The sequence below is a fragment of the Limulus polyphemus genome, unplaced genomic scaffold (genome assembly GCF_000517525.1).
Source record: "Limulus polyphemus unplaced genomic scaffold, Limulus_polyphemus-2.1.2 Scaffold76734, whole genome shotgun sequence".
In the NCBI taxonomy this organism is placed as follows: domain Eukaryota; kingdom Metazoa; phylum Arthropoda; class Merostomata; order Xiphosura; family Limulidae; genus Limulus; species Limulus polyphemus.
In genome coordinates this window covers 3,483-30,259 of record NW_013742330.1, presented here as the reverse complement: position 1 = coordinate 30,259, position 26,777 = coordinate 3,483, and the positions used below count along the sequence as shown (strand labels likewise).

At 33.7% G+C, this 26,777-nt stretch overlaps 1 protein-coding gene across 1 annotated transcript; it reads right to left on the bottom strand.

Moving 5' to 3' along the window:
• Window positions 1-7,491: 7,491 nt before the first annotated feature.
• On the bottom strand, window positions 7,492-26,549 carry LOC106477617. Its single transcript, XM_013938159.2, has 9 exons — window positions 26,168-26,549; window positions 25,773-25,832; window positions 20,558-20,630; window positions 18,294-18,928; window positions 16,332-17,214; window positions 14,405-15,525; window positions 9,541-9,633; window positions 8,544-8,618; window positions 7,492-8,096 (listed from the first exon to the last, which is right to left on the bottom strand). Exons 1-9 carry the CDS (start codon window positions 26,279-26,281, stop codon window positions 7,998-8,000), a joined length of 3,153 nt encoding a protein of 1,050 aa, XP_013793613.2. The 5' UTR covers window positions 26,282-26,549; the 3' UTR covers window positions 7,492-7,997.
• Window positions 26,550-26,777: the final 228 nt, after the last annotated feature.

Sequence of the window (26,777 nt, the reverse complement as noted above, 5' to 3'; positions counted from 1 at the left end):
AGAAGCAACAATTTTCTGACAAACAGAAGACTGAAAGTGCTTGCCAGTTGTTTGGTGTTACGTTACTGTGGATAACAGTAGTTCTAGACCCAGTTTTGTTATAGTTAAATTAATGTAATCTTAAATTCATTTCTGTGTACTTTATTATAAACTGGAAAAAAGTAGTAATTGTATTTCATTTATTCCTCTTTAGAATGCTGTCAGAAGATTTTAAAATAAAAAGTAAAAAGTTGGGTTCAATTTATCTTACTCTTACTAATGGATTACTCTAAGGAACTTAAGAAAATAATAGAAGCACACTTTCTGTATAACAATAAAGCTGTTCATGTGAACTTGCATTATTGAATTTTCAATAGATTCTCTTTTTGTATAAAACCATTATTCAAGGAAAGATGAAGCTTTTGTAGTTATTATCAAAACAACAACAGATAATCAACACTGTAGTTCCAGCACTAGATATTATCATGATATAACATTTTTTTCCCCCTTTGCAGCAATGTAAAATCAAACTTTTAAATGTAACCGTACAATGTTTATAATTTAACAATTTTCAAACTAATTTGCAAATATAGGTGTCATTAAAACTAATAAAAAATAACAAAATTAGCTTTAATAAATTTAATCATGTTAAAGATTTTTTTGTGTATATAGTAAAAAGTTAATATTTCACTTAACTTCAAATTTTCTATCCAGCTTAATTTTTATACTTTCAATCAAACTTCGAAAGTTAACTGAGAGAGAAACAAGCTCATAATATCAGTTTGATCAATCATAATAGCTTGACATTTGATGAAAGATTCTTGAAAGTAAATTTTTCATGACACAAAAACAACTTAATTTCAAATGCAACATCTACTACAGAATTTAGAGAACTGACTGAATTAATGACCCATAAAAAAGGCAATACACATAACAGTTTACCTCTTACATCAAATACAGTAACTGTATACAAGGGGTATGGTTAAAAATGATTAAACATAAAGTGTACTAAAATTAATTGTGCGCCATGATTTTCTCAATATTGATAACCGTAAAATAAATGTCTCAAAAACTTGGATGGAAGCATTTCAAGTTCACAATGGTGAAAGGTTTTACTAATTTTGTATATCAATCTAATAGGGAATTAATAACTGATAACATAAATATCGTCAATGAACATGTACTCATTTGGTATAAGAGACTGTTGCCAGAATATGAAGTAACACACATAAAATGGCAAGGAAACAAAATCCTTTCCTTATATTTATATTATTATTTAAAATTAGATAATTCGTAGGGGACTTTCTCTTTCTCAAACTGTCTTGTATAAATATTCAATTAACCCCAGCTTTGAAAAAGCAGAAAAGCTGATATAAGTACACAATACAATTTACAAATAAGTAGTGAAGTGAGGGAGATCATGAAGTAGGGAATTTTAGAAATACAATGATCATAAAAACAAGGTTTTGTGTAAATATAAATATATATACAAATGCACACTAAAGTTTGCGATATCAGAAGTATGGAACTTTCACTTGTGTATACCAAGAGCATGTTGGTTACATAATTTAAAATTTTGCAAAATGGGTATGTACTGAATACACAGAGGTCGTTACCGAGTCACAGATTTTTAAGAGAACTGAAAAAATAAAAATAAACACAACAGATATTGTGATAATGAGCATTTTCAAACTGGTATTTTTATATATACTACTTGTGAAGCCAAACTAGGCTTGTGTTTCAATGTATTGCATACATATGTATGTATGTATGTCAATCAAACAATTTTGCCAAAAGTAATGTGTCACACATATAGGAGAAACACTTAAAACTCTGATACAAGTCTTGGGAGGACATATATTTACTGAAATGGAACTCACTGAATGTTGGAAATACACTGTCTAATGGATTTAAGCTATATTAATAAGCCTTAATGTTGGACAAAATTTAGAAATTGTATTAAAAAAAAAACTGAAATAGATATGTGTGGTCAAGCACAAAGTGACCCACTTCTTATTTCTGGTTTGCTGTGTTCAGCCATCTGTGGGGTAGTACAGATAGTAAAACAGAAAAAGCTATTAAACAAAAGAAAATCCATGAACAATATAAAGCAAAATGTCAAAGATGCCACCAGGGGTGATAAGAAAAATATTATACAGAGTAAGAAATTAAAAAACAAAACAATTTGGCTACTAAAATAAACATTCCAGTACCCCATAATTGACACACCCAAATGTCCACATTTGTAATACCTGCTGATTTTATTTCATAATATCTTCCAACTACTTCAATTTTAAAAGTAAAAAAATCTGCACAATGTTTGATACATATCAAGTTAAACATCAGTAAAAAAGACCTGCTGGCTTATATGTTATTTCTGGTAGGTTTTCTCAGTAGGCCATACCTTATAATCTATATTTTATCTCCCTTGTCATTTACTATGTCTGGTTTGCAAAAGTTACACAGGTAATGCAATGTAAACATCCCTGAGCAACACTAATATGTTTCATAACTCTGGTCTTTTCAGAGTTTGTTTGATCATTTTAGTGCAAAGCTACATAATTGGATATCTGTGCTCTGTCCACTGTGGAGATATCAAAGTTTGGATTTTAAGGCCATAAACATACAAATGACCCACTGTGAGATGGTGTTTTCAGACTCTGTTTTCCCTTCAAACAAGGTTAGTATCTCTTGGCAAATAATAAGTGATTAGATTAATATATATACAACAAACTTAAAAACAGTTCTAACAGACTGTGTATTCTTACCATCAAGTGAGTCTAAATTCTTCAGAAACTTTTCCTACTAAAACACACATTTTAGCATTCTCAATCTATAATTTGTACTCTCCTCTTGTTTGTCTATCATATATATGTGACACCAGTTTTTTGTATATTTGACACTTAAGTTCATTAAGAATCTTGTGATGCTTCTATATAACTTTCTCTTTGCTTTATGAGTTAAATTTAACTTCTTACGTTATCTCTATATATGTATATTTTGTATGAAAACACATGCAAATAAAGATGGGTAATAAATTAGACACAAATTTTGTGTGTTGTAAGAACATATAATGTTATACGAATTCATAGATTAAGAAAGAGACCACAAGTATACAAACACATAATCATCATGCTGCAAGGTATAAGAGAAACAGGAGTGGCTTTGTACATGGTTATGCAATATATATAATGCGAAAAAGCACAAACAACAATTTTGTTAAATTACATTTGGAATAAGCAGTACTTGAGTGATAGGGATATGCAAGCCAAAATTAGGTATCTACATATGCAGCTGTATGAATTACATCAACTATCAAATGAGATTATACATTTTTTCAAGTATGTACATGGAGAGATTGCCTAATTTTAGTGATAAACATATTAACAGTTCAGGTACAGTAGGGCCTACGTGAATGGCTGAGATTCATAAAGAAAAATTATTATATAATTTACATAATCCTTAAAACCTACACAAACAAACATGTAAAAAACTCAGAATTTCTTTCAAGACTATCCCTGTTTGATTCTTAGTGGTAAGCCACTTTCCACAAAACATCTTGATTTAAATGTATCTTTTCTTTTACTTTATTGTAAAAAAGCTATATTAATTATAATTTCAGTAACATATGGGAATAGTACAATGATTTAATTTTTCCACATTCCATAATTATTATTTACTGAAGTCTTCAACTTTTCAGGTGTTGTTATAGGAAAATGAATGGAAAATATTTGTACAAGACATTCACATAGAAAATCATGGAAATGCCTTAAATAGTTTTGTAAAAAAAAAAACAACAACAAAATTTAACATCGGAGAAACTCTGAACACATCATTATATTGTTATACGTGTTCTTATTCACTATTTGATATCCACGTTCTAGTTACAAAGTGGCAGTGTTGATTCATAAAGTACAGGTATATAATAAATTCTGACAGTGTTTCATAAGCACTTAAAATCATTAACATCTGTCAAATAATACTTCACTATATCCTGGTGATGAGAATAGATTACAACAGTAGAAAAACTGCAAACATAGTGGTATTTGATTCTAAAACGTCACAGATTAATCTTGTTTACAAAGAAATAAAAAATTAACTGCCTGCACCTTATACTGTGGTTACCACACTATTACATACAATTCTTGTTACCCAGTTTTTAGCTAAACTTTATTTTTAACTTACTAGTGTTTCAGCTAGAGTGTTAAAGTTTCATTTTTTTATTTGCTTGCACTGCCAATACAAGAAAGTTCTCAAAAGACTTTTGAGTTGAATATTAATATGCTAAACATTCATTTGTGGCATGTTTTTACAGAAATAACAACTACTAATAGGTAAACATTCAATGATATCACTGTCAACTAATTTTTTAGTTCTTATTGAACTTCAGGCTGTCTATTCAATTACATGGTTCCAAGTAATAACAGTCCTTTTAATACTAACACTAAATGTTATACCACCAAAAGTGATGTTACCCAGGCATCACTGATTGTCTAAGGGGAACTGGTAGCAAAATTCAGTAACTGGAAGATTAGAGCAAAACACAAGTCTAAATCATTATTTTCTTATGCCTTTCTACATGCAATTAACTATAACTACACATTTGTTGATTACATTTTCCCAGACATTTCTTTATTATTATCTATTTTACTAGCTTCATTTATCAAAAGCAACTAACTTATAAAATTTGATCATTAGTTGGCAAAACAAAGAACTTCAGATTCTTGTATTTATTTTTTTGTACTCTACTCTCGTTATGGCAACTTTTAAGCTAAAGTATAACTTGCCAGTGATATGAACACATGAAGATGAGTGCTTCCACATGGACATAAGGTCTACTGTGCAAACAGCAGGGGTGAGTGAGCTACTTTTACACAAACATGTGTATATGCATCTATCTACAGCTTACTCTGCTAAGTCCTCTAAAATATGACCAGGAATTCTTTTTTATTCCATATTATTAAGAGGTTAGCTTAAAACTCATTGAGCAATATCTTCCATGTTTCATGACCTAAACAGGAATTATATGAAAGTCAGATCTTGATCATATAAGCAACTACCACTATTTTCTGTTAGATAACACTCATATATATGATTACTTGTTCTTGTACCACTTTCACATGTTACCTTCTCACAAATACTCTAAGAAACCACAAAACAATATGTTACTATTCTCCAATGACCAGTAAAGAATAAGATGTCACAAAAATTTGTGACACTGTAGGAAATGAAATGTGACACAAATAGGATGTGATTTAGCAGAAAAATGCTTTTATCATATGAACTGTTTGTTAAAAATCAAAAAAAAATTCTTACAATGCTTGTAGATCTGTCTGATGAAAAAAACTCAAAACAGTTACTTACCTTTGTTGAAACAGTACTAGTATTTATTCGGGTAGCCAGTAGGTTTATACTGTCTTTATTACATACTTAAAATATGAAGATTAGAAGAACAATGAGTGAAAGGTCAAGACTACAAGCATTACTACTACTAAATGGAAAATACTGAGTTGAACCAAAGTAAAGGGAATGGCTTAGTACATTTAGTTAGATACTTTAGTCTGGTGTATACTTAAAAGATTTTGGAATTTTATAGTGTTTATAAGGATACAAAATTACTCTGTATCAGAAAACAATAAATAATCACATTCAGTTACAGCAACATAAATCCACAAAAATAAGGTCAGAATCAACAAGAAAATCATGCACCCTATTATATTAGCCTATATAATCAGGTGGACATCAAGGAGTTTACATCTACAAAGTGCAGTAAATTCAAACACAACAAAGAGGATGTACTTCAAATATTTAACTTCCTTTTTAACAATCATCTTTAAGTTTCATATATTACAATAAATTTAAGAGTAAAATTCTCTTTTCATTATTGTACATATACACAACACCAAAGTTTAAAATACTCAAAACTACACATCAATGCATGTATTAATGCATGTATTAATATAGTTAAGAATTTCAAACATGTGCTTTATCTGGTAACACTTGACTTTTACACAATTCCTGTTTATGACCTTATTTAAAATACAAACAAGTAAGCAAATAGTCAATTCATACAATGTTGCAACAATAACCAAACAGAGACAAACAAAAGGTAGAAACATCAATGAATAACTGATTTTACTTTGTGTAATGTCTGTAGCTCTGTCATTTAGCCTGACAAAGGTTCAGTCATCTGAAGATTGAAAATATAACATCAGTTAGACAGTCCTTTCTTCTTTTTGTTTGTGTGTCTGATATGCAGATATACAAGTTTTACTTAATTATCTTCACAAGCCTATACACTTCAGTATAATTTAACAATAAACTATTAGCTATAGACTGAAGTGCCAATAAGTTCCCACCCATAATACTCAAGTCTAAAAACTTCAAGATAGTTTTACAGAAACTGCCATATAAAGCCATTTAAAAACATATATTTCTAAAGCTATCAAATACATTCATTGTAAATAGGTGATTTTTAATCAACACTATCAAACAATAATGATGAAATTATTATGAATCAAAAACATTACATCTAACTTAATTTTTTCATTACCAGTCCTTGCTGTCATTATTAAAATTCATATCAGATAATGTCTGTAGCCATAACACCCAAACACATTGGGGATATTCCATCTATCAGACAAGATCCAGATGCCAGTGTCAAAACAGCCAGCAACTAAGGAAAATCAGTTATGGGTTAGGAGTTGAGTGCTTGAACCCACAATGTCTCAATTTCTACTGCCTTTCATTGTCTGCAGCCAGTTGTGGGAAAGTAGTTACCCTTAGCACTTAGATACAACCTTGAAGTAGAAATAAACCACCCTAAGTTTCTACAATATAAAACTCCCAATATCCACCATTTTATGAGATGTACAAAAAAGCTAAAATATTCTTATAGTAAAAATAGACCACCCTATTTTTCTAGAAGACTCCCAATCTCCATCCTTTCATTTAATAATTAGAAAATGATGTTAAACTGAACTAAAACCCTAACTTTAATTCTTAATTCCCCATCCCCTTTTTGTATATCTCATAAAAGGGTGGAGATTGGGAGTTTTATATTGTAGAAATTTAGGATGGTTTATTTCTATTTAAGGTTGTATCTAAATATTAAGTGTGTGTGTATGTTTTCTTATAGCAAAGCTACATCGGGCTATCTGCTATGTCCACCGAGGGGAATTGAACCTCTGATTTTAGCATTGTAAATCTGAAGACTTACTGCTGTCCCATAAGGGGACTAATATTAAGAGTAACTCCCCTCCCACAACTGGCTGCAGACAGCAAAAGACAGTAGAAGTTGAGACATTGTGGGTTCAAGCACTCATCACCTCACCCTTAACTGATTTTCCGTAGTTGTTGGCTAGTTTGACATTGGCATCCGGATCTTGTCTGATAGATGGAATATCCCCAACGTATTGGGGGTGTTATGACAATAGACATTATCTGTTACGAGTTTTAATGATGACAAAAAGGACTTGAAATGAAAAAATAAATTTTGATTTTTAAGTCTCTTTGTAATGTTTTTGATTTATATATATATCTAAAGTTGATTCTTTTACTAATACTTACAGTACTGAAAACAATCCACTTAGTCAGTAACATATGCTGCATTTCATCAGCAACAAAAGCTTATAATATTATCAAAAACGTTTAACAACATAAAAAGATTTTCAAATCATTTCTCTCCTAATACATATATATGTATGTGTGTGTGTATGTGTTGAAAACAAAAGGACTAACTGTTGCAGATTTCTAAACATTTCTTCCACCTTTTTTGGCCGAACAAAATTATTGTTACTCAAGAAGTACAAAATATCTTTTAACCTTTTTAACAAAACTACAAGTTTCTGAAACATAAATTCATACCCAACAACCTTTGCTGTCTTCTGCTTTCTTAATCACCTCAGGATTCTAGAGAGAATATTTGTTTTTCTATATTTGCGTCTGTAATCCTAGACTTGTTTAATGATTGATGAACTGAATGAAATTTTTCTCCTTCCTGATCCTCACCTGTCTCCTTATTCTCTAGAAATCATCATTGACACACTTGTACCAGTACTCTGTAAAACTGCATTAGCTTGTTCACCACTCAGGTTGGTAAGGTCAATACCATCCACCTACAATGAAAACTTAGTATGAGTATATTTATTAGATTATTTTACTCAGTCCCTGTTTGAAAAATTTTCTACTGAAATCCTTTTCTCTTTATTTGTAATAAACATGACTTAATTAGAAAAAATCAATTCATGGTACAAACATTTTTGATGGTGAAACAAATGTGTAAACAAGAACTTTTTATCATCACATAAGCAATAAGAAATAAATTCTACTACCTTTAAAAAAAAAAGATGTATAATAGCATTGTAAAAATTACTTACATGAAATGGTACTTTAAAAAAAGGAAATTACTGCATTAATTAATATCTAAAACATCAGCTTGTATTAGTTGTTAGTTTAAATGGGAAACAATACCTTAAAGAGTTTTATTAACTTTAACAGCTGCACAAGTAGTAGAACTCTTTCTTCTCAGTTAAAACATATACTACAAAAGTAATGAAAGTTACCTGAAGAATTTTATCTCCTGGTTTCAGGGCTGGACTAGCTGGTCCATTGCTTAGAACATGCACTACATAGATGCCCTAAAGCCCCAAAGAATGGATGGTTTGTAGGCACAGAAATTACCATAAAATTATGTTGTTAATTCCTATTACACTTTTACAGAAAATGGATATTTAAAATAATTTTCTAAAAATTTATACTAAATGTGTTAATAATATGTTTAAAATAAATGAACCTGATAATAAAATGTTAGAAGTCATTTTAGATTTATGAAGACTTGTAAATACTGTAAATATCAATATATATTTAAAGAAGAATGTTTTAGTCAAATACATTAATTATATATATTTTTTATAAAGAAATTCAGAAAAAAGCAAAAAAACAAAACAAAAAAAAACAAAAAACAGCAATGTTATTTAGTCATCAACTAATTCTCAGCCAGTCAAAGTTTTGTGGGCAAAAGATTGCATGTTTAAAAAGTTTAAATGAAGGAAACAGCAGCATTAGGGTGATTATTGATTAGTTTCTTTTACTGTTGAGTTCAGATATTGGTATTTATAAACTACAAGTTTCATTTCTTAATATCTATAGAACATAAAATACACATAAACTGGCTTTATTTTCAATTAGTTTCATTACCAAAAACTTAAAACCGAATTTTTCAGTGGCTCGGGAATTCAGTTTTCTAGTGCTTAAAACAAATATAAATTTCTTATTCCAAGGAAATGGAATTGTAGTATTGGCTTTAAGTCTAGTTAGTTTCAGTTACACAAAATACTACTTAAACTGTAGTCTTCACTAAGCTGTAAAAGTTGTTATCTGATGTGAAATAACATATTTGTACTTAATGAAAAAAAAAAAAAATTCAATAGAATTTTTATTTTTTCATGTAATGACAAAATGGGCAATTGATAAGAATGTGATGAGGTTGATTGTGAAGACACATTATTAACAATAATACTGTACTTTATATCAGGAATATTAGTGCTGTGTCCCACTTACTGTGTCATGAGGTTTATTAGGGTTTCTGGGACTTCCAATTCCTCCTGCAATACTAAAGCCTAACCCAGGATTTTTTGTTATCACCACAGGAAACTAGGAAAACCAACAATAAACACAACTTTCAGGTTGTTTTTGGAAAACTACTGCTGTTGTCATTTCTTTGTGGATGTTTTCAGCCTCATTAATTATAATAGATTATTTGTTATACATTTCAAAAAACTTTTATTAACCGTTTTCAATATAAGCTGAGAAAAGCTAATGAAAAAAGGTTTTTTATGAGAAGAATTAATCTACAAAGAAATGACTAGGTTATGGAAAAAATAAAGTATAAGGATGAGCATACACTTAGCATTTATATATATATTTTTCTTATACTGAAAAAAATCACATACATATAAAGGGTGATTACAAAGAAAATTATGTAGTTCAGCAGGTAATATCTTACAAACAGTATAGTATAGGATAGTAAAATTGTATATGGGTGTTAAGGATATCATGCAGATGCAAATGCCACAATTTTCACACATTGCCACCAGAGGCACCACAATGACCTAATGTCTGATCAATTGCAGCAACTGTTTAAAATGTGTTCCTACATCTTCTAGACTGCACTGCATTTTTGTGACAACAGACATTACAACAACAATGCACATCTTATCTGTTATGCTGGTTAAATTCCCAGACAATTATATCCTTGAGGTCTCTAATTGTGCAAGGTTTCCCATATTACATGCATGACTTCAGTTACTCCTCAGCAGATTTCAGCTGGTGAATGAGGTGGTTATTCACAAGGAAAGTGACATGAAATGATTCTGTTCCAAAAGAGCCCAACAAGACTTGTTTCACTTGGTTACCAGTATGAGTAGGGGCACTGTCCTGCATAGAAAATAGTGTCAATCAGATTTCATTGTTGCAGGATGGATATCATAAGTTAAGAGCATTGCATGATACCAAGCAGCAATGACTGTGCACACTTACAGTTCATGTATTATTGGTTCTTCAAAAAAAGTATGATCCAATAATAAAGTTAGCTGTGAAACCATACTACACATAACCTTAGCATCATGAAGGTGCAGATGAAATGTTAAATGCAGATGATGTAGTTGTGAATGTTGAAACGGAAAGGGCGATGTGCACTTCATCAGTCTGTAAGATATTGGTAGGCCATTGGTCATTAACTTCCAGTCTTGCCAAGAACTATCCACAAAAAAAACCCAATATTTTAAGTTAAATCTATCTCCTTCAGTGTTTAAACATGAGGCAGCTTGTAAGGAAATATTCATACAGTTAATCAAAGAGCCATACAAACAGGTGAAAGTTAACATTTTCGTAAACTGAAAATAGCTTTTCTCAATTAGTACTGCCTTCTATCGGTGCAAATTTTCAATGCTCGCCACTAGCCTTCCACCTCCTGCTTCTGCATATCCATATGCAGATGATTATACATCAACTCTCCACCAATAGGACCACAACTTATATTGTAACCAGCATCCTCTCCACAGTTGCATTCGTTAATCACTTCAAGATTGGTCAGAAGACCTACACCACATATCACTGGAAGTGGGGAGGCTGGGTGGGAAATGTGAGAGGAGGTAAGTACTTATTGGAAATACATTTGCAGTTTAGGAAAATGCTAACTTCTGATACAATATCTTACCTCATCTCACAAAATAGCTAGAGTCCCACACTGAATTGGTAGCGTGCTGGTGAAAAAATGAGCCCCCCTTTAGGAAGCACCCAAAGAGAGACCATAAGGTGTGGAACCAAAAAAGAAAATATTACACCTCAGTAGGAAACCACAAAACATCTGATCTAGGTATACTCTTCACTCTGTCATGACTGTGTCACAAACATAAAAGGCAGAAAACATGAAGGAATCCCATGATATGTATTACCAATTAATAGGACCCCTGGGTGTCAAGTGGCTAGGGCACGACAGACCGTAGTGGTAGTTTGACCTCATCCAACACCTGGCAGTATCTGGAATTGGACAACAGTTCTGTGGTAGGCAGAGGATCACCTACCTTTTTACCTCAAATTGAAATTGCTAAGGAAAATGAGCTTCTTTACTAAAATCCATATTGACTTGCACGCACTTCCAACCCAACCAACACCTGATTCACCATGAACCGACATCCAGCAGGTGGTAAAAGGGAGGAAAGCCCTGGTGGGATGACATCTCTGGTGGCATTGGCTATGGTTCTTCTAGTCCATGGTAGGAGGAGGATACCTAGCTGTACACAAGTGGGAATACATGTGCTGCATCCAGCTGCAACCAACACCAGATCTGCTGGTAACTGACATCCAGCAGACAGTACAAAGAGGAACCGCAAACCTGGGGTGCATCTACAGTCCAAAACCTAGTGGCATTAGCCATTTTTCCCCCAGTCCACAGTAGGAGGAGAGATAGCAGTCAGAACAAATGTGAGGACTTACTTAGCTGGACCATCTCCAACCAACACCCAACTCCCTGGGAACTGCATCCAGAGAATGGTAGATAGGAGGAATGTCTCAGCCTGAGGGGCAAACTGCAGTGTATATATATATATATATAGTCATCACATGATTCTAATTGTGACAAGGCCATCTCCAAACAACACCAGACCCACAGCGAATGTACAAGCCGGAGGATGGTAGGAAGTGCTACACACCATCGACACCTGCAGAATGCCAATGCCCTACTGTCAACTGGTAAGTAGCAAGGAGTTCCATACTCCAATAGGAGAAAGGAGGGGAAAATGAGTTGGAGAGTCCAGAGGACCTCATCACCAGAGACAGTACAACATATTGACTTGTTCTGTTTTGGCACAGATGACCTCAACAATAGTTTCTATAGGTGTCAGTGGTTTGCCTACATGACTTTTCACAAGTGCAACCTGCTTCTTCAACTTTTTATTATGAACTTGCACATAACAGTGCTATTACACAGTCTTAAGATATTTACTGACAGCTGCTTCAGCACTGAATTCTTTGGTGTAATAACATCTTATTAGTTTACCTCACTGCATACTTGTCAATTTCATGTTTTTTGAATAAGTTGTACTGTGATTGAAAGATCCATTTATACCTGTGGGAAATATGCAAAACCACAGTGGCACCTCTGGTAGTAACTTGTGACAACTGTAGCATTTGCATCCACATAATATCCTTAAGACTCTTATGCAATTTCATCTTCCTATACCATTTGTGAGATTTGGCATGCTGTAATAAAAATCAATTATAAGCAATTTTATCAAAGTTATCACCAACAAGCAATGATACAAGCAGCATCTTATCTAGACCTTTTTCTTGGTTCCATAGACTCTACACATTTTTAAATTTTAAGCCATTATTTTACCAAACTACAAATTATCATACAATTTTAGTACATTTGACCTTTAATTCACAGATATTGAAAAAATTAATGAGGCTTATGTAATATATAATCAAATATTTTTCACATCTTACATTACATAATTGGTACAGCATGCATCCAAAAATTCCCAATAGAAGTTTCCCTCAACATAAAAGACTACAGCCCACATTCCTTGAATACCGGTGTTTTACAAACAGCCTCACAGAGGTGATTTTTATGGTTAAATATAAATAACTGTATATTAAAAGGATATGCTTTACCATACTCCATAATAACATCTCCAATTATGTTATGAAGTTTTATGCAATAAAATTCAGGTACTAAATTATATTGGAGCACAACACAATAGAAGTTCCAAGGCAGCAGCTACATAATTTAATCTTTTGTATTATATTATTTTGCTTACAAGTTTTTGTTTTCAAAAGACACCTAGGGATGAGAATATATAAGGTTGAAAAAATCTTAAAAAAAACAACAACAAACCTAGTACATTTAACTTAATATTTAGATAATCATACAGAATTAATATCAGCATTACTGCTTCTATATTTTGTATTTTCCATATTTGTGCAGAAAGACAATAACTTTCCACAACAAAATATTCTTTCAACCTGATGTTAAAAATTCTATGTAACTTGTGTACATTTTTATCGTTGACTTTTGGAAGTATTTTTTCTCTCAAAACGAACACTACAACAGCACATAGATGGTAGTTCTAACATGAGCTGATCTATAAAGCAGAGCCAAGCCTGAATTAGAAAGACTGTTTTTCAGGCAGAAATTTAGACTCCAGTGTTTGCTTATGGGACTTGTAACAAAGGTTTTCAGCAGAATATGCAAGATCGATGATTGGCAAGAAATTCTCATTCCTGCATCTAACTCTAACTGAAAAATAGAATAAGCATTCAAAACTATATTCTAGGTAATTTCTTAAATGCATTTAACATGATTATTGCTATCAATTTGAGATTAAAATATTGTATACATAGAAAATTAAAATTATTTTCTTAATAAAGTTGAACTTTATTGAAAAATGAATGGCTGTTACTATGTAACTACTAAATTGTTGTCATTGAAGAATTGCTAATAGTGGCTTCTTTCATGATGGTAAGTACTACACAAAGCTACATGTGTGGAAAAAATCCAAATTAACCATCACAAGTGTATAACATGTATATCCTCTAAAAACATACAACATATGCACCATTGTTAAACAAACATATCAGTTGTACATACCTTATAAAGAACAAAAAATTAATCATAAATATTAAAATTTAAACTTTATTTATTTTCTAAAATAATAAATAGCAGATACACTTTTCACTTGTAACAATAATCTTTGTAAATATAAATTTTACATTTTTATTTTTAAATGACTCAAGCATACCACCTAAAGTTTCAATATTTCTCTCAATACAGAACTGAACATTTTTGCCAAGAAATGTTTTGTATATATATCACAAATTTAGTTTGAAAAGTATTAAAGATGTTAACAAGGATACAACATACCACTTGTGGATTCTTGTGAGTACCAAAGATCCAGGTAATAGGCTTCTTCTGGGATTTTGGAGAAAGTTGACTTTTATCTTGTTTACTTGCAGAACTACTGACTAAATTGTCTGAAGAAGGGATATTAGCACTACCATTAGGAGAAAGCTGAGTTTCTAAGGCTGTAAGGGAATTTATAGTTCTGGCACCATTATTAGAACACAAGGAAGCATCTTCACCTTCTGATACAATTCTGGTCACTTTTTTAATCTGACATGATAGAGGTTCTCCCTCTTGGTTTTCACTTTTGGAGAAAGGGACAACTGAAATGGGAGAAAAATTAATATCATGCAATCTCTCTGCTACATGTTTATTGTTCTCCATGTGCTCTGAATGCTGCTGCTCTTGAGGCTGGCTATATTCTCTAGTACCACCATGTAATAACCTGTAATTTGGGAGATGTGACTGACTGTCCAGAATTTTTCCATTGGCTAAGCCAGATATTTGGAAGGAAGGTTTTGGAGGTAATGGAGGAGGACAAGAAGATGGTGCTTTATCTTGGTAATGAGATATTTCTCTCGATGATGGCACTAAATTTCTAGCAGAAGGGCCTTGAACAGAAGAAGAAACATTCCCACATCCTTCAGATCCATTAGCATAACAGTATCGTGGGTCTCCATGAGGTGGACCAGGCAGTTGTCCCATAGAACACTCTGGAGATGTGGAGTTCATACTTGAAAAGGATGATGGCCTTGAGGAGGGGTGGGAAAGGGATGAACGGACACTAGCTGGTCTGTCACTGCCACTAGATGGACAAAAAGAATTCACAGAAGAGCCTGACTGGCAGTATTCCATGTCATTACTCTGTCGTGGACTGGTTTTATCAGACACTGAGCTACAACTAGCTTGCCTGTTTTGGTGACTTCCAGTATGAGGTACTGCAAGTTTCCAGCTGCCATTACTATTACCAGAAGAGAAAAATTCTTCTCGAGCTACAGACAGTTGATTTGCTAATCCTGGAGTTCCAACTGGGCTGTACCTCTGAAACTGCTGACTTGACTGAACTTGTGACCTATGCTGGTCAGTTTCTGAACCTCCTGCCTGAGGACCTGTACCAACAGGTAGTCTGCCTTCTGGCAATGCTGCATAATACAATACAGGTAAGGCTTTGGTTTGCAAGATCTTGTATGTCTTACAACTTAAATGAAATTGTTTTATCTATAAAAGTATTAGTGCTGAGCAAATTTATAAAATGTTGCTGAATTCTAACTCACTTGGCATTATTACAAGTTTTTAAGTTGAATACACAATATAAAACAAGGATTTTCTTGTACATGCATTATGCTTTCATCACTTAGACAGAAAAAGCTATAATTGGTTATGAGCTTGTACAATAAGTTAATTTTTTGCAGATATTTCACTAGTGGATATTTCATGAAGATTCTCTACTGTACTTATGCTGCCAATGGTACTAAGCAGTCTCTTGAATAACTGACTCACTAAACTATTTAGAACATAGTATACTCTTTGTCAGTTACCTTGACATCATATTGGGTTGAACCCAAACACAGGAAGAAAATGCAAGGGAACCCCTAGACTAAAATGAAATTTGAGCAAAGTAAACATGCAATAAAATCTGTGTTTAATTATTTACAAGTTAACAAAGTGGTGGTATGAACAGGATTCCAAATTTTTTGTACATGTTTTAACTTATATATCTTCACATTACTCAAACCATTTGAAATTCTATGTTATGCTCTATTTTTTGGAACTGTTTTGTTTTTAGATGTCTTTAATGGTTAAACAAATGATATCAGTGTCATTTTGCACAGTTGTATTGCTTGCAGTGAGACAACACTCTAATCCTAAACCCTAAGAAATAGAGAGAAAAACGTATCAAATTATATTGGTTAAATTTATAATCACATTGGCTTAATTGACTACATACTTTCCTGAGAAACTCTGTAGCTGGTGGAGGGAGGGGCATAGTACCTTCTGACTTGTATTGGTTGACCAGTCTCATTAACATCTTGTGGAAGAGTAGTGTGAGGCCCTGTGGTTGGTGTAGTGAAATGAGATGACACTTCCTGAACAGGTCTAATAGTGTGCATATGAGTAGTAGCTGGTGAGTAAGGCTGAAGGTTAGGAAGATAACTTGGACCTAAGCCAGTGGGGTTAGAAGGTCTTGAACTTCGAGTGTGGACAGCAGCAAGAGAAAGTGGTTGCTTATCTTTAGATTCATTGTAGTAGGTAGGATAATGAGGAACATTCCATTGTGAAGGCAGTGCTCTTGGAGAATGATGGTATACAGTAGTTGGAGGATAGCGCATAGCTGGAGGTGGTACTTTTGATTGTGGAAGATACACTTGTGAATCCTGAACACTTAGTGCAGTGTTGTGAAACTTTGGAGGAACTTCTGCAGAAAAGCCTGGGTAAGGGGGAGGTGGAGGACCCCTAACAAATTGAAATCCCAGCTGCTGAGAAGAGGAGAGTCTTGGTGATCTAGGTCTTGTAGAAGGCAGTGGTTGAGCATGAAGCCTGGGAATAGGGGCTTGAGGAGGAAGCATGATTTGTGGCAGTTCCTGAAGAGGTGCCAAATGATGGAGAGGAAATCTTTTGTTGATGGGTGGAGAAACTCCAATGGGCCTTTTGGGGATGGTACTAGAAGATGGAGACTGACTTAAACTGTACTGCATATGCTGATATTGGGACTGTAGTGGGACTCTAACAGGTTCTGTTGATCCATGAGATAAACTGGATTCAAGTTGACTCTGCATTTCAGGTACAAGGATAATATCCATAGAGTTCTCAGTCCCAGGAAGTTGAAGGTTCTACAAGCAATGTAAAACACAAACTTTATACATGAAATATGTTCTTCAAATATACTGATTGTAAATCCCAACTTAAGTTCTTCCATAAGTTAACACATTAGCTTTGACAAACCTTTTATTTTAATATTACAATGTTTTCATTATTTAGGCACACATTTTAGACAAGAAGCAGCCATTATTAACTCCATTTTCTTAAAATTTTACATCAGAAAATCCTTCAAGATTAATATCAAAACTGTAAAATCATATTTACTGTGGTGTTTCAGCTTTCTTTTAACCCTATCTACATGTGTGGTGGTCAAAGTGCACATGCCATGACCTTTTAAAGTGTATCAGAGTCATAAACAATTCATTTTACCCTACACTGTGAATTTAGTGACAGTTTGTGGTAGAGGAGAGAAATACCAGGTAAAATATATAGGGATACTGAAAGAATTATAATTAGCATTTTTCAGGTTTAGAGGTTATGTAAATCCAACATGCAAACTGTACAATGGCCAAAAGTATTTTCTTCTTCACATGAATATTGCCTTGTGGTCTGACTTGTCAGAGTCCGAGTGAGACTGATGTTTTCAATTCATAGACATATGTTGAGTACATATACTTTTGCAACCCATCTGATTTTTTGTTTACAATAGACTTGTAAATCTCACTAAAAGTTTGCCATATTTTGTGTAGACGTACATAGTGAATTAAGAATTCCTCCTTCAATGCAAAGTTGGTCAACTGGACTAACCCTGCAGACATTCAGTTGATATTTTACAGAGATAAACTGAAATTACTTGAAATATCATTTTTAAATTGTAAAATGAGTTCATTATTCTAGTAAACACTTGAAAATTTAAAAATACATCTGAAATTTACAACTGTTCTTCTTTTTATTTCATAAGTGTATTTGTCAAACTACCAATACATTATTATTCCAAATGTAAAGAACTTTATTTTTATTGAAAAATTCACCTTCAGTCATTAAATGCATTATTTTATTCTATTATAATTTATGTTATAAATCTTAACATATATACAGCATAAAAACTATATATCTTGAAAGCCACTTGGTATATTTTAACTTTACTCACAGGAAGAGGAGAGGGTCTTGATTGCTGATCTTTTTCAACATTTTGTGGTTGTTCTTGTCTATCAGAGCTGTTATCAATAAAGTCCATTGCCACAGGAGATAATCTCTGAGGGCTTTTCTCCCACCTAGATGGTGGACCTTGGGGATGATTATAGGGAGAAGAACTATTGTGAACAGCTGGTACTTGACCATCTGCAGTAGTTGATAGTATTCTCATTGCAACTTGTTCCTCTTCGTGAAAGGATCTAGACATAGATGCAGAATAAGGTGCATGGGGGTTACTATGAGACATTTCTTTTTGAGTTACAGCTTCCCAGTCACTAAAATACCCATCATGTTGTCCATACTGGGATTCCAGTTGCTCTCTATGCATGAGGTACATCTCCTGATCACTGTGACAACCTCGTTCACCATCTGTACTTTCTTCTCTTTTTAACTTCTCCTTAAATTGTGTGGATTTTGCACCTAAGTTCTTTGAGAAACCACTACGAGTAGATACAGAATCCTGAATACTAGTTGAATTTGTGGATTCCATTTTAGCAGGCTTTTGAGTTACACCTGTAGACTGAGAAGTTTTAGCATCAGTGCATGGTGAGACCGAAGATCGGTCACTTGATGAAGCATCTCCTTGGGAATCTGGTGAGACAAAGAAGTAAATTCATGTAAATGACAAAATAGCAAAATGTTTTATCAGATCACCTTTAGCAGTTGTAAAATAATTTAAGTCATCTTTTTTTGACTTATTTAAAAAGTGCTTCCAATTTTAAGGTTTGAATTATTAAATCTGGCAATAAGTTTATTCTAATAAGATTCATGCAGTGTAAAAACACAGCATACATTAGCAGTTGTTTTTCATCATGCAGACAATGTTTCTATTCTAATTCTTATTAGGTATATATATTTTTAACAACAGAATTTCATACAGAAAGAAAAAAACAACAACTTAAGGAATCTGTATCCCAAAAATACATGGACAAATATATATATGAATTTATTTAACTCATAACATTTTATACAATTGTATGCAAACATTGGTTACATGCTATTTTCAAAACTATGATTCATTACTAATTGTTCAAACCACATGCTGTGACATCATAAAAGGATGGCAATGAAGAGCTGTAGTAATAAAACTACCAACAGAGAAGTAAAATCATGTGAGAAACAAGAAATGAATCAGTACATTTTAAAGGGAGGATAGCTACATTAGATGGGATGGGTAGAAAATTATAAACAAAAATTGATAACTGCACTGTCTACAGACAAGACTTCCCCAAGCCGTGTAGAAATAAAAGACAAAGATGTTTTCATTTTTCTTTGTGAATTCCTCTAAGTAAGTGTTACAAAATGACAAAATATCAACTTAAATTATTTTTGAAATAAAATTTGTTGAAATAGATCAAGAATTATAATTTGTGATTAAATTTTTCAATTTGATATGCAGGTGTGCACTCAACACCTTAAAAGTGCTCACTGGTTAAGATAGGATTAAAGGACCATGCTTAGTGAAATAAATATTTTTATGATTTAATAAGCAATTATAAAGCTATACATGATAGTAAAAGTTAATGTAATCTCTAAAACAAATATTTCTGAGATGGTTACTATTTTTTTTATAACATAAATTAAACAACGTGACGTCAAAAGCAACCATCAAGCAACTAAAATAATATGTATTAGAGAAACAAAGTTAGAAACATAAAAAAATTAAGGTTTCTGAAAACCAGAATATGAGAAACTACTGATAACCTATGCTTACAATTTGTGAAAAATAATCTATTCCTATACTTTAAAAAAGTAAAGTGTAGACGACATTCAAACTTTACTTTCATAAATGTATCATTTGATTGATTTTTTATAAATTGTGTACTGGATATTGTTCCATCTAAAAATATTTCTGATTATTAAGATAAGGAAATTTGATTAAAAACAAATTCTGTCCCATGTAAAACTTTCATGTATTTCTCTCAAGGTGTGATCATAAATAATCACCTTTATTTATATGTGAATTAAAATATTTAAAATTAGAGAGTTCATTTTGGCAGAAATCAATTGTGCTTAATTTGTGTTCTAATGATAATCGACAAGTTACACATAATTACAAGTTTCTTTTATGTCTTTTTCTTTGTATATATAAATGCTGGGTATAAGTATTTCTTTAGTGGCTATCAGAAAATACATCAGTTTAGCTGTACAGTTTATGATACATAGCTAGTTTTCTGTACATCTCTAAACATAATAGTTGAATTACTGACAATTACTTACCTTTTCTAATCATAACTCTTTTAGGCACTGCTTTTACTGCTAGAGGGAGCTCTACAGATGTGTCTGTATCACTCTGAAACAGCACAAGACACATGAAACTAACCAACAGATTAAACAATAACAACAACAGACAAATAAAAAGGATATTATAAGATATATCTATCTTCCTCATGCATCTGCCTATGAGATTTGCATGCCACTATCATTGAGGTAACTCCCACCTAAATTCACATGTTTGACGTGAAATGCACTGGTGCATGATGACATGATGGTGCATGAAGTCCTCCACAAATAGGAGGATGACACAATCTCTATGTGCAATAACTCCCAATATGCATTTGCACTTGTGAAAACTTCATTCTTTGATGAGACAAGACAACAAAATGTGCACTGGAAGTAAGGAGGACAGGTGGGAATGTGTACGGTGGTATCCATCAGAAATACATTTTCAGGTAAGGAAAATGTTAACTTCTAAAACGATAACCCATCTTAACACATTAAAATGCTAGAATCCCATGTTAAAATGGTGGAGAGAGAAGTCTCTGGTAAGCAATACCAAACAACCTGAACAGGATACTGGAGCCAATCTGGGTCTGAACAATCATATAGCTGAGATACAGAAGGGAGATAGAAGATAAAGTATGGTCACCTTCCCAAGTAGTAGAAGTCTTAAGAAGCAAAGTTCAGTCAGGAGAGAGGAGTATATAACTGTGGTGGAAGAAAGTGCAATAGACAGCCACAGCATAGATATCTAAATGACAGCAATCACAGGCAAGAAGGAGGAAGTAAGTCTGGAGAGAAAGCCAGTATAAAGAGCAAGAAAGGGTTTGAACATAGCATGCTTGAGAGCATTAAAAACCACAGTAAGGACCCTTTTAGGCATTGGAGTTAAGTGAGGAAGACGAAGAAGAACGAAAGAGAGGAACAAAGTGGAAAGGACAGGGGAGGAAACACCCTGTGGTATCAGGAAAGGCAAAATGCAATGGACAAGACTTTACGATAACCAGCAATTGTGGAGAGATGACTGACAAACCATGGACTAACAGACAGGTAAAAAGGAAGAAAGGTAGTTTTCAGTGGGATGACCAGGAGGAAATGAGTGGTGGGTGGACCAACAACTAAAGACCCTCCACTTTCATTGATAAGCAAAGTGGAAGAGTGACAGGACAGGAATCTGGCAAGAAAACTGGCATATAACTGGAGAGTCTGGTCTTATGGGCAATGGACCAGACAAATCCTACAAATGAAGGTCAAAGGATAATATCCTTCAATAAAAAAGGGGCATTTGAGGTTGAAGTAATAAAGAGACGATATTACGTAGATGGAAATGGGGGTTTGGATGTTAAGAAAAGGAACAGAGGCTGAGCTGCCCAAAGAGTCCCCAACAATGGGCCCGACAAGAAGTGAGGCATATCAGGGTGAGGAACCAAGAGGAGATGAAGAGGGGGATAGGCAAATAGAAAGAAGTGAGACCAGATCTGGCTGACAGCATTAATAGCCATGGCTGAAGGATGAGGAACAGAAGAGAGTAAGTCCAGAATTGTGAAGGGTGGCAAGGGCATCTACAAGATGCATGTTCAACTGAAAGCAAACCCAATAAATACCTGGAGATGTAGAGACCACTCTGTTGGAAGAATGCAAACTGCTCAAGCAATGGAATCCACCACCAAGTTCTTAGCTCCTGACAAATGACAGACAATAAGGTAAATCTGATCTGAAGCCCAGAAGATTAGATCCAATGCCCAAATGCAAAGGGTCCTAGAATAGGTGTCTCCTGGATGGTTGGTATAAGAAATAACTGTGGAATTGTTGGAGTGGATCATGACTAAGTGATTCACCAATAGGGGAAGGAATCGGAACATGCCCGATGAACAGTGAGAAGTTCGAGCACAGTGATCTGGAGTGAATGCTCATCCTGTGTCCAAATGCCAGAAGTCATGTCCTAATCTAGAGATTTGCCTCAATCTGAGAGAGAGAAGCATCAGTAAGGAGATATATATGGCTTGGTAATTGATAAAAGAACATGGAAATAGTGTGGGAACAGTCTAGTCACCATGACAATTCTTCAAGGAGAGGGGAAGTTCACAAATGAGGACAATGGAATCTGAGAATAAGTCCATTGGATCCACAATTACCACTGGAAAAAGGCAGACGTATGTGCATCCCAGAGGAATGAGGTGTTCCAGGGAAGACAGAGTCCCAAAAGTAAAAGAACTTTTCATGCAGAATGAGAATTGCAAATCCTGGTGACCAGATATGCCAGAGTTCACAGGCAAAAAGGAGAAGGCTGAACTTCGCTAAGACAATAGATTAAAAAAATGCCCATAAGTCCCAAATATTGAGTGGGTGTAAGAAAGGACTTAGATCTCATGACAAGCTACCCAAACCAAGTAGCTTCCTGTAAAAGAAGAAGGTGTGGAAAGAGGATACCATCCAAGAATGGGCTAACAGAAGTCAACTGCCCATGAAAAAGGAATACCAGCCACAGGCCATGAATATACAAATGAATCCTGATACAAATGAATACAAAATGGGCCAACACTATTTTGAAAGAAAGAGCAAGGAATGGGAAGACAGGAATCTGTCCGACACATCAACTATGGCCAACTGGAGATTGAGTGAAAAAAAGACCATAGATTTGGTTGGAGGGAGGAGAAAAGAAAATGGGAAGAGGAGCGAAGAAAAGAGAAGGGATAAAAGAGACTGTGGTGGAGAAATGAAAAACGACTCTCAGTAGAAAATGAGACCAACAGCAGGAGAAAAGGAAGAGATGGGTACTAACAGGGTCAGACCTTACATGGTAGTCACTGACAAGAAGAGTAATGAACTAGACGTCTGGTAGAAAGAAGAAGAGAAAAAGAGGAAAGCCTGGAACCTTGAATAAGAAGGTTAGGGGTAGAGTGATCCAGACGATAAACAGTAAAGGACAAGTTTGAGATAGAAGAAAAACCTGGAAAGATAATGAGGGCTAAAATTGTACAACATAAGTATTGTTCTTCAGAAAGAAATGTACACCACCAAAAATGTCTGAGCAAAGAAAGGGAGCATGATGAAGACCATGTACAAAAGAAGGAGAAAGGTATACAGTAAAGAGGAATGTATCCCAACCCAACAAGTCCTAACATCAAGGTAACGAGGGACAGAGCAGAAGAAGTGGAACAGGCTAAGCTGGCAAAGAGAAAGGAATGAACATCTACAGAAAACCCCTTTGGAGCACAATGAAGTGCCTCAGACAAAAGGTGGAGGTAGGAGAGGGAATACAGAAAGGTGTTGGGAAAAAGACGAAGATGCAAAAATGGGCAACCAGAGAGTGAAACAGAAGGCAAGAAGCCTGATCCCAAGCCAGCCAAATAGATACCAAAGACAGGGAATTGAAAAAGAAAAGGAAGAATGTCTACATGTCAGAATAAAAAGTCACAAACATGAGGGAGATGAGGAATTTGGGTGTGAGAGATGAGTTAATATAGAAAGGATACAGTATAAACCCTAATAACAAGCAAAGAGGAAAGACAAGGTAAGCCCTAAGAATTGGGATCATGGAGTAAAAGTGAGAAATATTAAAGGACACAGGTGAAAGATAAGGAAAGGAATCTGAGAATGAAATTCAGAAATAGATCGAGAGGTAAAGGTTATTCCTCAAATGGTAAGGCACTACCCAAAGCAAATCAGATTAAATTCATAGTTCAATAGATCATTCCTGATAGAGGAGAAAGAACTTTGGCTGATGGGATAGGAGTAGGAGGCCCATTATGTAAGTGGTAAACTACAACACATTGAACAACAGCTGCAACGTCCCTGACAGTTAATGAGCATTCAAAAGCCACAGTAGAAATAAGGCTTGTGTGTGTAATATTGTCACACAGTACTAAGTATAAGTCACCATCATTTGAGAATTCACAGTAAAAAGTTAATGCTTTTGAAACAAAAGATTAATTAACAAATGCAAATCTCATGAAATTGAACTCAGACAAAAAATTCTGAACATGTCTGTTTAATGCAATGCTGAAGAGAAGAATATAGCTATCATGAGTGCAAATACATAGCGGGGAACTATTGTGCACAGAGACTGTGACACCCTTCTATTGGTGAAGGGCCTTTATTGTATGATAATGTCATCATGCACAAGTACAGTTCAAGTCAAACACATGAATTTAGGTGGAAGTTACCTCAAAGCTAGTGGAATGCAAATCTCATAGGCAGATACAAGAGAAAGATAGAATATCTGTGTGAGGTGGTGAGTTATCGTCTTGGAGAAAATTATTTTTATAGAAGATCTGAGTTTTTGTACAACTAATTATAATCACGAACTTGCCTGTGTGTGAAAGATATTCATAAGGATTAACATTTTAATGCAAAACATTATTTACAATCTATGAGTAGATTTGTTTCAAACAGAAAAGAGTTTTTATTTTCTACAAACAATCATATTTATGTATATAGAAATCCTATTACAGGTTCTCTAGCACATCAAACCATGCTCAAGATTTCAGTTAAAACTAAGAAAAAAGAGAGTACACAATCAAATTTTTATTTGAAGATGCAAATCCTAATACTACTACTTATTAGTGCACGGGACATGTGATTATATGCAAACAAGTATTACAAAAACAATGGAAAACCACAGAAAGGTGACAAAGTATAATCAGATAGGCTTTTGTTACTTGTTTCAATTCACCATGTGGGAGTTTTGATGATATCAGGATAAAATGATTAAAAGTTGAAACTTCAATAAGAGAGGTATGGAGAAAAACTGCATATTTTTCAATTATTTATTACTTCCACATAATGAAGCTGAAAGTCAGACAATTAGTTTCTCAATACTGGAATGATCAAGAAATATATTAAAAAACACAATGCCTCGACTGGGACTTCAACCCAGTCATCTACACTGATGCTTTATAAGCTGAGATGTTACAGTTTTATGTCTTATGTAGATATCTCTCTATGTTGCTTAAGGCTCATAATGTACTTTTAGATAGATAGATAGATAAAAAAAGCTTACTGAGGAATCATCTAAGCTTGATGAAGGTGAATGCAATGTATTCTGAAAGCTTGCCGAGTAAAGAAAATTTTATAAGCATGTAGAATTCCAGTGTTTACCTGAATAATCACAATATATACATATATTTTAATCATCAAAAGCAACTCGGAAAAAAAGAGAGCATATCTAATTTACACTTGTACAGGAAGTTATATTAACCTGACAATATCTTACCCTTGTAGAAACTTCTGGTGGAAAATTCTGCATCCGAGTTTTATCCTTTGTTAATTTTTCCTTTAAACAGACAATCACATTTCTGTATAAATTAACTTAGCCCCAAAAAAAAACTTTCAATTATTTGCATGATTTTATATTTATAGAACAAGCATACATAAACTGACATTATTAGGTGTTTATACAGAAAATAGAACAATGTTAACTGTACAGATGTCTACAATTTTTCCACAGTTAGACAGAAAGGCTAAACAAGCCAAAGTAATTTGAGTACAAATAGATAAACATAGTATTTCTTGCTTATAAATAAATAAATAAAAAAATCTTTGAGGGAAACAAAACAATAAAACACAGTTATTTTTGTAAAAAAATTAAAAAAAGCAAACAAAACAAACCTTATCAAATTTGTATAACAGATGCTTTTCATTTAGATGAGGGGAGGGACTAGGGGACTTGGGTTTAGTTACTTTTGCCTCCTTGACTGTAACCCTTGCTTCAGGCATTCCCATCCCAACTACCAGACCCTCAAGAAAGTCAGGGTTTATGTTGGTTTCTTCTGTTTCCTAGGTAACATGCTCTCTATTCAGTTAACTTCAAGTACCTTATTATGAGTCTGAGATGATCAGTACATGTACACTGGTCAGTTTGCTGATGAATACACAGTTAATGAATCATTTAAAAAATTTCCTTCAGCTATAAGTAGTAGAATTCTAATGGTGAACATACAACTGCTTGAATAACAGTTTACGAATGCAACACACTACAATAAAAAATCAGTTGGAACTAATCTTCAGCTATAAATGTTAGAAAAAATGTAATACATCAATAAACATTTGCTTAAAATGTAGAAAAATCATTTTTACAGATATGTGTGCATGTGTGGAAGTTGTAAGACTTGTAGTTTTAAAAGCAACAACTTTTTCAAAAGATGTATAATTTGAGGAGTTATGAGATTTAAAAACTGTTAAACTAATGTCAGCTAAAACTGTCTGTTCTACCTCAATC